The sequence below is a fragment of the Gracilinanus agilis genome, chromosome 4 (assembly GCF_016433145.1).
Source record: "Gracilinanus agilis isolate LMUSP501 chromosome 4, AgileGrace, whole genome shotgun sequence".
Lineage (NCBI taxonomy): Eukaryota > Metazoa > Chordata > Mammalia > Didelphimorphia > Didelphidae > Gracilinanus > Gracilinanus agilis.
The window spans coordinates 242353035-242369620 of record NC_058133.1 but is presented as its reverse complement, the minus strand read 5'-3'; the positions used below and the strand labels follow the sequence as shown (position 1 = coordinate 242369620).

Here is a 16586-nt window from a genome sequence, read left to right as displayed (position 1 = left end):
CTAGAGAAGTAGAGACATGGATTAAACAAATAGACAAAAGACACAGAGAAACATGCAGCATGGTGTCAGCATAGCAGCTGAGAGAGAGAGAGAGAGAGAGAGAGAGAGAGAGAGAGAGAGAGAGAGCATGCCCATTGCTTTTCAGCATTGGGGTTTTTTGGAACGTCAGTCAAATGAGGGAAACAAGCAAAGGTTTGACCATAATATTAGCATCTAATTACAGAGATTAAGAAAGGAGTGATACAATTGTTCAGGAAGAATAATTTTAAAGTGTTACTTGGCCAAAGTAAAACTTCTGCCTTCCCAGAACCCCTGTCAAAGTCCTTTTCAGAATCTGATCAACTTTTTAGATGTTAAGTGTAAGTCTTTGTCATTTCAAAAGACCTTTTCAATTTGTCTGCCAGCTGCTGTAGCTCTTTACAATAACAGAGGCTTAATTTTTAAGTTCAACAAAATTTTAACCCAATCCAATTTAAGGATTCAGAAATCAGTCATGTGAAATATTAGAAATATATGCATAACTGATCCATTCAAGTAAGCTTTTGAATATATCTTTAAAATCTTCATCATTCATCAATTACTGAAACTCTTCACCCACACTCACACCCATACCCACTTTGTTTGATGGAGCTTATGATAAGGCTCATGCTGGATAACTTGTTTTCTAATTGGTTAGACTTTTGTGGCTAGATTGTAAGTTCGGCCCTCAAGATCTTGGGGTATCAGAGAGGTGAGGGGTCCTCTTGTCAAGAATCTATAAAATGCTTGTATTCTGCACCCATGCATTGGACATCGCCATTACAGCATGCCCCCTTACTCAAGAGTAAGAATAAAGGCTGCATTTTCTACTATCCACTCTCTGACTCCAGGTTTGGAATTTTAATTTGGGAGGGTGGTCTTCTATTTCATCCCACACATTACTCTTCTCTTTTCTACTTATGAATCTTTTCCACTGAGCCTCATTGCATTAACCAATTCCAGGCTCCACTTTAACTCTTCTTCTTAGACTTTAGCCACGTCTTTGTTCTTAGTCAAAATCTTTCTTATTGCTAAACAATATTCTTGTGTGATCTCTCTCCCCCATCACCTTATTAAACCCTTTCTAAATACTTTCTTTCCCCTTTACCCTTTACTCTTTTTTTAAAATAATAACCTTTTTACCTCTTTAACCTTTCTTTACTTTCTCATTCTTTTTCTCTATATGACACATTTTGCAGGCAATTCATGCAAAAGCCCATCACAATTACTTCATTTAGATCATCTTATTCCCCTTATTTTATTTTCCTTTTTCTTAGCAGAGAACAAGTGACATTTGGATGTTTTATTTTTTATTTTAGCCAGAGAGATCATGATTAAAGAAGAAATGATGCTTCCAAAGCAGGAAATTTCCAAAGAAACACAACCACAGGGAGAAATCTCTAGGACACTCAAAAGGTTTGTTCTCTGGCTTACCAGTGTTAAGAACCTTGTGAATGAGAAGTTGAAAAGTAGGCAAATTTGCCTTCAACATGGTAGTTCTTAATTCTGAGAGATAATTATTCTATTGGTACTCTCAAACTCTTGGTGGTAATCATATTGAGGCAAAATACATTCCTCCTATCAATACTTTAACACAAGCCTTCATCCAGTATATTTTTAGGCAGCTAAGTGGCAGAATGGATAGAATGAGAGATCAGGATTCAAGAAGACCTGAGTTCAAATCTAATCTCATACTATGCAAGTCATTTAATCTTCCCCAACCTGTTTCCTCAACTGTAAAATGGGAATAATATACTTCACAGAGATGTGAGGATAAAATGAGATACTATTGGTAAAATATCTTGCAAATCTTAGTGATATATATGTACATTTACATATCCATTATTATTATCATCATCATGATCTTCATTATTATTATTTTCTATCCACATAAACAGATATAATAACATTTTTAGTTATTAAACAATCATTGGCAAAAGAAATTTATTATAGATGCTAATAATCAGTACATAATAATATATTATAATATACATATAAATCTGAATCACACTCTCCCACCAATATATTCAATATCTATAGTGAAAATGAGCACATATAGGAACCTGACAAGAGGATAGAAAATCCCATGTGCCCAGGGTAATTCATAACTCTGGATTTTAGGCTTTGATATTTGGGGTCTATTCTGGAGCCTCTGCATCATGTAAAACTGCTTCTCGGCTTACTTTTTTTTTTTAAAGTTTGAGTGGTAAGGGCTAGGAAATGGGGGCTAAGTGACTTGCCCAGGGTCACATGGCTGGGAAGTGTCTGAGGTCAGATTTGAACCCAAGACCTCCCATCTCCAGGCTTGGTTCTCAATCCACAGAGCCATCCAGCTGCTCCCTCTGCTTACTTCTTGATTGTTAGTCCTCATCACTTTTCTTCAGTGGGCTATTATTTAAATATAACATTTATAAACTCCTTTTAAATCAGAGAATTTCAAAGCTCATTTGATTTTTTCTGGGATATAAAGACACCTTACCTAATTATTCATTCACTTGGATTATTCATTCGCTTGTCTAATCAGAACTAAACCCATAGCAACATAGCTCAGATTGAATTTTTTAGGTAAGGCAAATAAATCTATCTAGATTCAAGATAACAAAACAACTCCAAGTCCCCTTCTCCTTTTCTTTCTTAACCTAAAGGTAGCAGCAGAGAGCAGATTAGTTTTGAGAAGTTTCATCTCTCTAACTTGAGACATGCTCTTGAACTCACCAGAGATCTTTTGTCATTAAATTTCTTCTAATGGCCATGCCTACACCAAAGTAGCTTTGCAAGTCTTTCTGCTTGACAATCATTGAGCTTTTTTTAAAGCAATTACTATATGTCAGTCACTGGATAGGAGCCAGGATACAAAAAAAGTTTTAAAAAAACAGTTCCTGCTCTCAAGTATTTCACTGTTTGCTGGAAAAGACAATAAAATATATACATGCTAAACTGGAGGGAGTGTAAGAGAAAAGATTAAAAAGGAACAAGAAGGAGCAGCTAGGTGGCTACATTTCCTAGCTGTGTGACACTGGACATGTCACCTAACTCCAATTACCTCTTCTTCTTTGGAATTGACACTTAATATCAATTATAAGACAGAAGGTAAGAGTTTTTTAAAAAAACGATTGGGAAAATTGGTGGGTCAAAAAAACAAGTTATAGGAACAATTAGAGACTTTATTAAAGAGAATGGCAATGAGGAGACAACATATCTAAATTTATGAGTTACAGCCAAAGCAGTATTCAGGAGAAAACTTATATCTCTGAGTGCCTATAACAACAAAATAGATAGGGAAGAGATCAATGAATTGGGTTTGAAACTTAAAAAATAGAAAAAGAACAAATTAAAAATCCTCAGATAAAAACTAAATCAGAAATCCTAAAAATTAAAGGAGAAATTAATAAAAATGAAAGTAAAAGAACTATTGAAATAATAAATAAGACTAGGAGCTGTACTTTGAAAAAACAAATAAAATAGATAAAGTACTGGTTAATCTAATAAAAAAGAAGAGAATGAAATTAACAGTATCAAAGAAGAAAAAGGTGATCTCACCTCTAAAGAAGAGGAAATTAAGGTAATTATTAAGAACTATTTTGCCCAATTATATGGCAATAAATATGACAATCTAGGGGGAAAGGGTGAATATTTACAAAAATATATTCTTATATAAAAAATAATTGCTTAAATTAACAAAAGAGAAAATAGAATACTTAAATAATCCCGTCTCAGAAAAAGAAATTAAACAAACCATCAAGAAACTTCCTAAGAAAAAAATCACCAGGGCCAGATGGATTCACACCTAAATTCTATCAAACATTTGTAAAATTTAAATTAATATCCAATAACTCCAATTATATTGTATAAAGTTTATTAATAATCACTTAAAGTAGAAATAAAATAAATTAAAAGAAATAGAAGTTCAAATCTAATTATCTAACAAAAAGTAAACTCATGTGTATAGATACTCCTGCCTGGCATAAAGTCCACTTTCCCAGCCTTTTTCCCTTTTTCCCACTTTTCCCACTTTCCCAGGGGAAAAGAGAAAGAGGGGGAGAGCTACACAAAATTTATATCTTCCCTATGTTAGTATGTAAGCTGAGAAGGAACATGGGAAGCTGGGATTCAGAGTCCTAGGGAACAAATCCTAATTACATACATTTAAAGAACAATCACAATACTATGCATTCTATTTGACAAAATAAGCAAAGAAGGAGTCTTACCAAATTCTTTTTAAGAAAAAAATATGGTACTGATTCCAAAGCCAGGCAGACTAAAACAGAGAAAGAAAACTACAGACCCATCTCCTTAAATAAAATACTAGCAAAAAGACAACAGCAAGTTATCACAAAGATTATTCACTATGGTCAGGTGGCATTTATACCAGAAATTCAAGGATAGTTTAATATTAGGAAAGCCATCCACATAATTGACCATATCAATAATCAAACCAACAGAAATCACACGGTTATCTCAATAGATGCAGAAAAACCTTTGACAAAATACAACACCCATTCCTATTGAAAACACTAAAAAGTATAGGAATAGAAGGACCCTTCCTCAAAATAATCAACAGTATATATTAAAAACCATCAGCAAGTATCATGTGCAATAGGGACAAGTTAGAAGCCTTCCCAGTAAGATTAGGAGTGAAGCAGAGATGCCCGTTTTCATTTCTATTATGTAATATTGTACTAGAAATAATAGCAGTAGCAATTAGAGAAGAAAAAGAAATTGAAGGGATTAAAGTAGGCAATGAGGAAACTAAACTATCACTCTTTGCAGATGATATGATAGTATACTTAAAGAATTCTATAAAATCAACTAAAAGGCTAGTGTAAAGAATGAATAACTTTAACAAAGTTGCAGGGCACAAAATAAACCCACACAAATCATCAGCATTTCTATATATTTCCTACAAAACTCAGTAGCAGGAATTAGAAAGAGAAACTCCATTTAAAATCATTCTAGTAGTATCAGATCTGAAAGTGCACTATATAGTAGTGGTCATCAGAACAATTTGGTACCGGCTAAGAGACAGAAGAGTGCATCAGTGGAATAGACTAGGGGTAAATAATCTCAGCAAGCTAGTGTTCAATTAACCCAAAGAACCCAGTTTTTAGAAGAAGAGATCACAATTTGACAAAAACTGCTGGGAAAATTGGAAAACAGTATGGAAAAAAATTAGTTTTAGATCAATATCTGTGAAGGTTAAAAATTAAAGGTTGGACTAAATATATAAAAATGTGGTTGCCAAAATTATTACTCAAGTCAGAATGACTTTTTATGGTAGTTTATTTATAAAAGGAGAAAGAGTGAAAGTAAGGAAAATCAGAGAGAGTAGATAATTATTCTGGCTCAGTCTGAACTAGGCAGGGCTTCAGAGGCTCTAGCAAAGGGGACCCAGAGGTAAATTAAACAAGGGTTTTAGCCACAAGGCCTTTTCCAAGACAAGGGGCCTCTCCAGAGGCTAGCACCTCTCAGAAATGCCAGGAAATGGAGTCAGCCTTTTTAACTCACCCATGTGGTAGTCCTAAATGAAAATCCCAGAGCAATTGGAGCTCTTTCAAGGTCAAGTTTGAAGGTGAAAGTTTTTTGCCACTTTTAAAGACCATTCCTTTTGTCACTTCTTGTGCCTTCCATTTTATATGGACCAATTGAAGCTATAGCTTTGCTTAGAACTGCCCAGGGTTTCTGATTCGTCACCCACTATCACACATATGGGTCACAGACCTCTCCATAATTAAGGATAAAATGGGGTGTATGTACTTCTGGTGATTAAATCTAAAAATGGACAGGGGAGAGTTAATCCCATCTTCACGATCCCCACTATGATCATTTGGGAGACTAGTCTCCCCAATTGATCACTTAACATAATTGGCTTATGCCTCTAAAAATCTTCTAACTATAGGTGTATACAATATTGCACCTTCTAAAAGGAAACTACACTAGTTAGAGATAAGAGGGAAATAGAAGAGAGAGAAAGCAAAACCAATGATTGCTAGGTGCATTGACAAAAAACCAATTAGGGGGTAGTCCCCTTAGGCATAAGACTATATGTACAAAATAAATGTGTTACAACCCTACTCCCACACACTCACAGTTCAATCAGTTATGCTCCATGGTTCTTTCTGGGTCTTCTAAGGAGGTTTCTTCAGGCATTTTCATGGGGCCTTCTTCAAATAATTTATCTTCTAGATTTGAAAAGTTATTGAGCTCTCCTGAAATGTTTCTTTTTTTAAAAAATTTTTTTAGTTTTATAACAATTATATAATCCCTATGATAATTATGCAATCCCCCCTGAAGAGGGTGTTGCAATCCCTATGATAATTACACACATCTTACACCATATACCAAGATAAATTCAAAATGGGTAAATGACAGATATAGAGTGAAATCATAAATAAATTAGGTGAACATAGAATAGTATACCTGTCAGGTCTATGGGAAAGGAAGTAATTTAAGACCAAGCAGGAGACAGAGAACATTACAAAATGTAAAATGAATGATTTTGATTATATCAAATTAAAAAGGTTTTGTACAAACAAAACCAATGCAAGCAAAATTAGAAGAAAGCATCAAAATGGGAAAAAATTTTTCTTAAAAACACTCTGAGAAAGGTTTAGTTTCCCCAATATATAAGCAACTAAATCAAATTTACAAAAAATCAAGTCATTCCCCAATCAACAAATGGTCAACAGATATGAATAGGTAGTTTTTCACATGAAGAAATCAAAACTATCAATAAGCACATGAAAAAGTGCTCTAAATCTCTCTTGATTAGAAAAATGCAAAAAAAAAAATCTCTGAGGTACCACCTCACACCTAGCAGACTGGACAATATGGCAGCAAAGGAAAGTGATAAATGCTGGAGGGGATGTGGCAAAATTGGGACACTAATACACTGTTGGTAGAGTTGTGAATTAATTCAATCATTCTGGAGGGCAATTTGGAATTATGTGCTAAGGGTTTTAAAAAAATGCCTGCCCTTTGATCCAGCCATACCACTGCTAGATTTATACCTCAAAGAAATAATAAGGAAAAATACTTGTACAAAAATATTTATAGCCATGCTCTTTGTGGTGGCAAAAAATTGGAAAAGGGTGTCCCTTGATTGGGGAATGGCCAAACAAATTGTAGTATCTGAAGGTGATGGAATACTAATGTGCTGAAAGGAATGATGAACTAGAGGATTTTTGTGAATTGGAACAACCTCCAGAAATTGATGCATAGCAAAATGAGCAGACTAGAAGAATATTGTACACAGTAACTAATACACTGTGGCACAGTCAAATGTAATAGACTTCTCTACTAGAAGCAATGCAATGATTCAGGACAATTCTGAGGGACTTAATGAGAAAGAACGCTATCCATATCCAGAGAAAGAACTATGGGAGTAGAAATGCAGAAGAAAAATATATGGTCGATAATGTGGTTCCATTGGGATATGATTGGGGTTTTGGCATTAAAAGATTAGTCTATTGCAAATATGAACAATATGGAAATAGGTTTTGAATTATAATAGCATATATATATATATATATATACATATATATATGTATATATATATATATATATATATATATGCTCCTGGAATGGAGACAAGCAATTCCACTGGATACCCAGTGGAATTGCTTGTCTCCATTCCAGGAAAGGGGAGGGAAGAGGGGAGGGAAAGAACATGAATTGTGTAACAATGGAAAATTATCCTAAATAAATACATTTAAAAAAATGACTGGGAAAGGTTTTATACCAAATGTATGCCTTTACCTGAGATTCAAAAGAAGCCAAGGGAAGTCAGAAGGTACAGATCAGGAAGAAGAGAATTACAGGCATGGGAGACAATCAATCAATAAGCATTTATTAAATTTCTGCTATGTGCCAGACACCATATTAAGTGCTGGAGATATTAAGCCCCTCAAAATACTATAATCTGCATACCTTTGACCCAGTAATACTGCTAGAAGGTCTATTCCCCAAAATATGTCAAAGAGAAAAAATGCCTATATTTATAGGCAGATATTTGTAATTTTTTTGAATGGCACATCTTTTTGTATGGCACAAAGAATTGGAAACTGCCCATCAATTGGAGAATGGCTAAACAAGTTATGGTATATGAGAGTGTTAGAATACTATTGCGTTATAAGAAATGAAGATAGGAATGGTTTTAGAAAAAACTGAGGAGAATTATATGAACTGATGCAGACTGAAGTGAAAAGAGCCAGAGAGCAATTTATATAATAGTAACAATGTTTTAAAAAATAACCAACTTTTAAATCCCTAGGAAATCTCATCCACACAACGATGAACTATGATTCTAAAAAACTCATGATGAGGTATATGCTGTCTACTTCAAGATAGAGAATTGATGAAGTACAAATTGAAGCCTCTATTCTTTTCTAATCTTATATTTTCTTTCTGACACCACTAATGTGGAAAATTATTTTTCACAACTCCATATTTCTAATGAGTTTTGTTTTTCTGACTTTTTTCAAATGGATAGGGAAGAGGGAGGGAAAGAATTCAGAAATAAAAATTTGATTTAATTAGAAATTAGAAATATTTTCTATTATTCTATATATAAATTAATATAGAAATTAGAAACAAAAATTTCAAGAAGATGGAAAGTAACATGTAAAAACAGATGTAATTAAATGAAAAATCATGTTTTCCTCAAGGCTACCATGGAAAATGAATTAATTATTAATATTAAGTATATACATGCATTTAAATACTTAGTGGGAAATTAAAATGGGTTATAGGGAGAAATTTATAGTAAAACTGTAATGTTAGGGAACATCAATTTACTTCCATATATAAAGTGAAGTGAAGTATCTTAATAGAGTTTTAGAAATGTTAGATATATTAATTATACTGAATAGTAACAGAAAAAAGTATACATATATCTCAGCTATACATGGAATTTTCACAAAAATTAACCTCATAATATCTTTTCAGGAAATTCAGGAAAGCACAAATAGTGAATGCTTCTTCTATAGACCACAATACAATAAAATATTAAATAAAAGGGCACTGAATAAATCAATCAAAAAGAAAGGAGGAATCAAGGAAAAAATTATAGAAACTATCAGCAATTTTTGTAAAAGATAATGACAATGAAGTAACATTTCAAAATGTTTGAGGATGAAGCCAAAAGTAGAGGAAATTTTTGTCTCTAAACACTTTTACCAGTGAAAAAGAGAAAGAACAAGAAATTAGACATACAACTAAAAAAAATTAGAAAAGTAAAAAATATTAAAAACCCTAGTCTGGCAAAAATTGAATATTGACCAATATCTCATCTCCATAAATCAAGATAAAGTTCCAAAGTGGTATATAATTTAAGCATAAGGGGAGACATCATAAGCAAATTGTAGCATGGGAGAAATTACCTGTCAGATTTATGAGGAACTCATAACTAGTTCAGGAAAATATACAAATAACTATGTATAAGCAATCTCTATGCAGAATAAATGGGAACTAATCACTAGAAGGAAGGTACATTAATGTACTTTTGGTAGAGCAGAGAACTGATCTAGTATTTTGAAAAGAAATTTGAATCTATGCTTTGACTCAGCAATACCAATATTCAGTCTATACCCCTAAAATATTTTTAAAAAAGGGAAATAAAGGATTCACATATACAAGCAAATTATAACACTTTTTTTGTAGTAGAAAAGAATTAGAAAATGAAAAAGTGCCCATGCATTGGGGAATGGTTAAATTAGGCATGATATATCAATGATATATCAAGAACTCTATCAGAGTTATTTTGTTATACAACAAAAGACGAAAAGGGTGATTTTAGAGAAATATGGCAAGATTTGTATGAACTGATGCAGATTGAATTTAGCAGAACCAGAATACTTTATACAGTGATTATACTGTAAAGGAAATCAACTTTCAAAATCTTAGGAACTTTGATCAAAACAAGATGCTCATCTTCTGTAGACAGTTTTCATAGACTCAGACTATAGATTGAGGCATATAATATTTTGGAGATGGCCAAAGCTTTCATTTGCATGCTTTTGTATACATGAATATAACAGTCATTTTGTTTTTCTTTCTTAATTGTGTGTGGAAGAGGAGTAAGGGAGATGATTTTTTATAAAAAACAAACAAACAAAAAAAAATAAACAACTAACCTGTCAATGTCAGTTCTAAGACAGAAGAGTGGTAAGGGCTGGGTAGTCCAAGGTTAAGTGACTTTTCCAAGATCACATAATTAGAATGTGTCTGAGACCATATTTGAATACAGGTCCTCCTGACTCTAAGCCTGGTCATACTACCTAGATGCTAGGGAGCTTTGTTTAAAAAATTAAAACAAAGCAAAATTAAATAAAAGCTAAAATTCTGTAATGACAAATAGGGAGAGAGTCATTTGGACCTTAAGAGTCATCATATGATGAGCCAATTATTATAAAAGAATTATATTACCAGTTTTAATTTACAGATATAAATCTTTAAGTTAGTTTAACTGCCATCAGTTTAACTGCCAAAGCCCAACTAGTATAGAATGAAACAAAATAACATCATTTATTGAGAGGGACAAAAGATCTAGCATCTCAAAGAAAATAATTTTTAAAATGCTAAGAATTGAGGTAAGAATAAGTTACAAATTTATGCTGATATATGTATATGCAATATACATATATGTATACTATAAAGCAAAACTATTTCATATTGGTTGAAAATAGAATATTAGGTCAATAAAACAGTTTTGATAATCAATAATAAAAAATTTGTGAACTCAATAACCCAGTGTTTGATAAAGTGAAACTATTAGACGCATAGGAAATAACTAATAGTTTTGTTGTTCAGTTGTTTCAATCATGTCCAGCTCCATTTGGGTCACCCCATTTTATTGACAAAGATACTGGAATGGTTTTGGCAATTTCTTGTGTGGGTCATTTTACAGATGAAGAAATCAGAGTCTCTCAGATTTGAACTCAGGAAAATTAGTCTTCCATTCTGGCACTCTACTCTGACACCTACCTGCCATTTAATAAGTACTGCTGTGTAAACTGGAAAGCAGTCTAGAAGAAATTGAGTTTGAACCAATACCTAACACTTTATTTGTTTCACAATAAATCTAAAGCAGTTATGTAATTTCAGTGCTAAAGTTAGAATTAGAAGAGAAGCAGATCATATTAGGGGATAAATTAATTACAAAGTGTTGGAAGCAATTATAAGAAATAAAAGATTTGATAACATGAACTTGAAGAGAAGTGGCTTTTGTGGCTTCTTTCATTTAAATGATATTCCTCTCAGCTTAAGCAGGAGAATCTTCATATCTCTCAGTTTTTGCACCTCCCAGGGTCTCTCTGATAGGCAGTTTAAAAAAAATTCATGCTTTAGGAGAACATTGATGATGGTTGTGCCTTTGGGAATGTATGTTCATCTGTAGAGTTATTGGTATTACCGCATATTTCACCTGTGTGGGTGGAACTTTTTTTTTTTGAGTCAATGTATACTTCTTTTTACAATAAAATCAGCACTCTGGTCCTCTTCACAGATAGAAGACTATGTATGTGGAACTCTTTATACTTTTAAACTTAATTGATGGGTTAGTTATTTTTCATAAAATGTTTTTGTTTTCTCTTTTTAATTCTTCATTATATACTTTTAAAAATGAGTGAAAGCTTAAAAATTAGAAAACTCGTCATTTTTTTTCACTCCTAATTCTATATAATTAATTTCATCTTATATTCTTGATTGCATGGGGAAATCAATGGGTTTTATTTACTACTTTCTTTCTTGGTGTGGTTAACAATCAATTATTAAGTGCCTAAGTGCTGGGAATATAAGTAGATTGAAGTTTATGAATAACAGTGACCCCAGATATTCTCCTTGGAACACTTCTGAAAGAGTAATTTTTCAAATGTTTCTTTGAACTTTTAAAAAGTCTATTTTTTCTAAATCTAAACTCATGAAGAAAATTGTAAAGGATACCATCTTCCACTTTATTTCCTTCATGATTTTTTTTATTATATGTGTGATATTGTTGTGGGAGAGTTTTATAACCCTGGACCTGAACAGAATTCTTGACCCTTATCAAGAACGAGACTCCAATAGCTAGCTTAAAAATAAAAGAGGCTTATTAATAGGAATGTAAATGAAATGGTTAAGTCAGATTAAATGGCTGAGGGAGGCACAGCAGACAAAAAGACTGCCTCCTAGAGGAGATGTGTTCTGGACTTTTTGGCAACAAGGCTTACGTGACTAGAGATAAGATGATGATAGCATGTAACTGGGTCTCTGGAATCCAAGATGAGTTATGTGGTTATGACTCATACCTCAAAATCAAAAAGGGGTCAACTCAGTTTAGAGAATAGTCAGATATCTGGGATATAAAGTAGATGTTTATCAGGAGCAAGCTGGGATATGCCTATCTGTGTTCATCCAGAAAGAAGGGAGAGATGGGGCAACTGGGTGACAGTGGATTGAGGGCCAGGCCTAGAGGTGGGAGGACTTAGGTTAAAATCTGGCCTCAGACTTTTCCTAGCTGTATGACCCTGGGCAAGTCACTTAACCCCTGTTGCCTAGCCCTTAACACTCTTCTGCCTTGGAATCAATAAACAGTATTGATTCTAAGATGAAAGGTAAGGGGTTTAAAAAAATGAAGGTTGAGACCAGAGGGCCTCAAAGTTACTTTCCTAGCACTTTAGGAATATAGGAAAAATGAGTCTTTTACGTATTTTACACAATCTGAGGTGTTAGGTTGTCTAGGGGAAGCTTGTGTCCCTATATCAAGATGTGTCTTCTTTCACAGCATGAGCAATATTGAAATATGCATTGCATGGAAGCACTCTATAGCCTATATCCCCCAATGAATCCCCCAATGAGGGGAAAGGGAGGAAGAAAAATCTGAATTTTAATATGTTGGAAAGCAAATGTCAAAATTTTTTTTAAAAAAGTCAAAGAGTCTACTCTACCTTTTTAATAAATTTAGTTCAAACATTGAGTCTCACTGTTTTGTGTCATCTCCACAGAAGAGTGATGTTGCATCTTCCAGAAATATGCAGATTTTAGGGAGAGCCAATTCCTACTATCTTTCCAGAAGACTTATAGGGAGCTTATTTCAAAGAATAGTATGTTTCTCTTGTTTCTAAGTTGTAGGCCTCCTGGATTTTCAAAGTTCATATCCTTTTTTCTTTTCTAGAGGTTTTCCACCTCAGATCCTTAATGGTTCTTCTATACAAACTGAAAAAAACATTGAAATTTTGAAAACTCTTAAAGAATGTGATCCTGGGGACTTATGGTCTAGAATGCACATCTCATCAATGGAATATGGTACAGGTAACATCACGCAAAAAGAACGAAAGAAAGATAAAGCAAGAGTAAGTGAATTGCTACAAGATCTTACCTTCTCTGGTGATTCTGATGCTGATGAACAAGATGAAACTGAGTCTCATCCTGCTCAAAAGAAGCAGAAAGTAACTACTATTACAGAAAAGAAATGGATTAAAAGAGACATTCAGCCCAATTTTCCAAGCTGGTCAGCATTGGATTCTGGAATTTTAAATCTCAAAAATGAGAAATTAAGCCCAGTTGAGTTCTTTGAATTATTTTTTGATGATGAAACATTCAAGTTAATCGTTAATGAAACAAATCATTATGCTTCTCAGAAAAATGTCACCTTGGAAGTTACAGTTCAGGAAATGAAGTGTGTTTTTGGTGTTCTTCTTTTGAGTGGATATATTTGTCATCCTAGGAGAGCAATGTATTGGGAAACTTCAGATAAAGAGCAGAGTCTTGTTAGTAATGCAATTAGAAGAGAAAGATTTGAATTAATATTTTCACACCTCCATTTTGTTGATAATAGTTGTCTAGATCAATCAGACAAGTTTACAAAATTGAGGCCTCTTATAGATCAAATGAATAAAAATTTCCTCCTATATGCTCCCCTTCAAGAATATTACTGCTTTGATAAATCAATGTGTGAATGTTTTGATAGTGACCAATTTTTAAATGGTAAACCTATTAGAATTGGTTATAAAATATGGTGTGGGGCTACTACTCAGGGTTATTTAATTTGGTTTGAACCCTATCAAACTGAACCAGTTCTGAAAACAGCTAAAGATCAGGATCTAGGTTTAGGTGAGAAATTAGCAATGAACTTTGCTGATGTTCTCTTGGAGCGAGGACAGCATCCTTATCATATATATTTTGACCACTTTTTCACCAGTATCAAATTAATATCAGCTCTGAAAAAGAAAGGGGTGAAGGCAACAGGAAAAATCCATGATAACAGGACTGAAAAATGTCCTTTTATTAACGCAGAAAATATAAAAAAAATGAAAAGGGGGTCATTTGATTTCAGAGTGGAAGAAAAGGAAGAGATAATTTTATGTCGTTGGAATGATGAAAATGCCATCAACCTGTGCTCCAATGCTGTAGGCATAGAACCACTGAATGAGGTAAGCTATTCTGTTGATAAAAAAAAAGTTCAAATAAGTCAGCCATCTGTAGTGAAGTTGTATGAAATATGTAGGAATGGTGTTGCCAAGATGGATCAAAATATTTCCAAGTACAGAATAAGAATCAGAAGCAAAAAGTGGTATTCAGTTTTGGTAAGCTACATTATTGATGTGGCCATGAACAATGCATGGCACCTATATAGAATCTATTGCCCTGATACTTCACCAAGTCTTTTGGATTTCCGAAAATATGTTGTACATTTCTATTTGGAGAACAATGCCAATCTCGCAGACTAAGCAAGATAAAAGCCAGCATTCATATAAAAAGTAGATATACCATGACTTTCCATAAAGAACATTAATACTTCAATATTTCTTATTGGAAACACAAACTAATTAAATTAGACATCTTTTTCCATTATTAAATCCATATCATTCCTAATTGAAGCTTTTCTCTCATTTTTTTTAATCTCCCAAAGAAACTAATAAATCACTCAGATTGTTCATTATCTCCTCCATGTATTGGAGCCAAACATTACTTGATTTTTTCAGTATTGGGAGCTTCTATGATTTATTCAACATCAACAAGAGAATATTGATGTTCAAAAGATGGACTTTTCAGCTTTCTAGCCTAGAGGGTTGTGGGAAGATGGCAGAATTGGGATGAGAGTACTTCACTCTCCAAATCCTAATCCCCTTCCCACCAAATAATAAAAAATAATGCCTCAGAATAAACTTTAAAGGAACAAAAATAGTTAAGAGTTGGGCGTGAAACATCTAACCCAGGATAACTTGGGAGAAAGGGCCCTGACCTCCAGTGGAGGCCTTACCTGACTGAAGTACAAATTCCTCTGGATAAATTCTGCTCAACAATAAACAGCAAGTCTTTGGGGAAACTGTAGGGACAGCCTACCTTTTCTTCTTCACTTGGGAGGTTATACCCCAGGGGTAAAAACCTCCAGAATCAATAAACAACAAGCCCTGGGGGGTAGCTGACTGGGCTTGTTTCTACTCACCCACAGTGAGATGAGGCTGAATAGGGAAAGATTTGGGGGCTAGGTACTAAACAAACACCATTCCATCCCAAACTGTGACTTCAGGAGTCCCTCAGTAGCAGTTCAAAGGAAGAGAGGTGAGCTAATCACTTGGGAACCACAGAGAAAACAAAAGTATTTCTCTATAGTGGGCAGTGCTCTAGTCATGGCTCAAGGGCAGAAGAAGGAGCATTTGAAGGCAAGGATCATACTCAGCTTTGGATTATAGAAACTGGAAAAACTAAGAGGTCAAAGTCACCCATAGAGGGCTCAGGAAATATAGTACAAAAACCCAGAAACTTGAGACATCATTCCCAGCACCCTGGGAGAAGAGCCCAATTCTAGCATAAAGTTAACAATTAAGCCTTGGCTGCTAAATCTTTTTAAATAAGGAAGCAAAAGTGGAAAAAATCCCATCAAGATGAAGATAAGGGGAGGTAATGAGAAGAGAAAAAAACTATGGTTAAAATTCAGATGGAATTAAGTTAAAACTTGTGAAACTTCAGAGATAAACATAAAATGGGCACAAAGCCAAAAAGAGTTTTTGGAAGAGCTTTAAAAAGACCAAAATGAGAAAAGATGAGGAAGAAGTTTAAAATTAGAGATATGCAGAAAAATCAAGAAAATTATGAAAAAGTGACCAACCATTGGAAAAAGAGATCCAAAAACTTATTGGGGAAAATAATGCATTAAAAATTAGAATTGGGAGTTTTTTGTTTTTTAATTAAGAGTTTTTTGTTTTTTAATTAAATTGAGTTTTTTGTTTTTTAATTAAATTTTGGAACTCACTTAAACCTCCAATCATGGTGCCATGGATAAAAGTCCTCCTTAGAAAATGTGACACCCTTTTAAACCTTTGACTTTCATAGAACTTTTACACCCCCTTAAAGAGGTAATATTTATTTTCTACACAAGTTTGTTCATGTTAGCTCTTTGGTATTGAAAATTTTAGTCAAAACTGATAAGAAAAGATTCTTTTTTTTGGCATTCCTTTCAAATCAGGATAGTACTAGATCTTGGACACCTAATGACATTGTCAAGATTCAGTGATAGAAAAAAAAAATAATATTCTGCCTAAATGAAGTTGGCACCATTGCTGTTACTATATTAGTTTCCCCTGTTTTCAAGT

At 33.6% G+C, this 16586-nt stretch overlaps 2 protein-coding genes across 2 annotated transcripts in view; one reads left to right on the top strand and one right to left on the bottom strand.

Annotated features, from left to right (window-relative positions):
* LOC123248011 (zinc finger protein 665-like) overlaps window positions 1-16586 on the bottom strand; it is a 183998-nt gene that overhangs the window by 77940 nt on the left and 89472 nt on the right. The gene's annotated exons all lie outside the window — the stretch shown is intronic.
* On the top strand, window positions 1349-14720 carry PGBD1 (piggyBac transposable element derived 1). The gene is made up of 2 exons (XM_044673092.1): window positions 1349-1434; window positions 13166-14720. The coding sequence occupies exons 1-2, from the start codon at window positions 1349-1351 to the stop codon at window positions 14718-14720; spliced, it is 1641 nt and encodes a 546-aa protein (XP_044529027.1).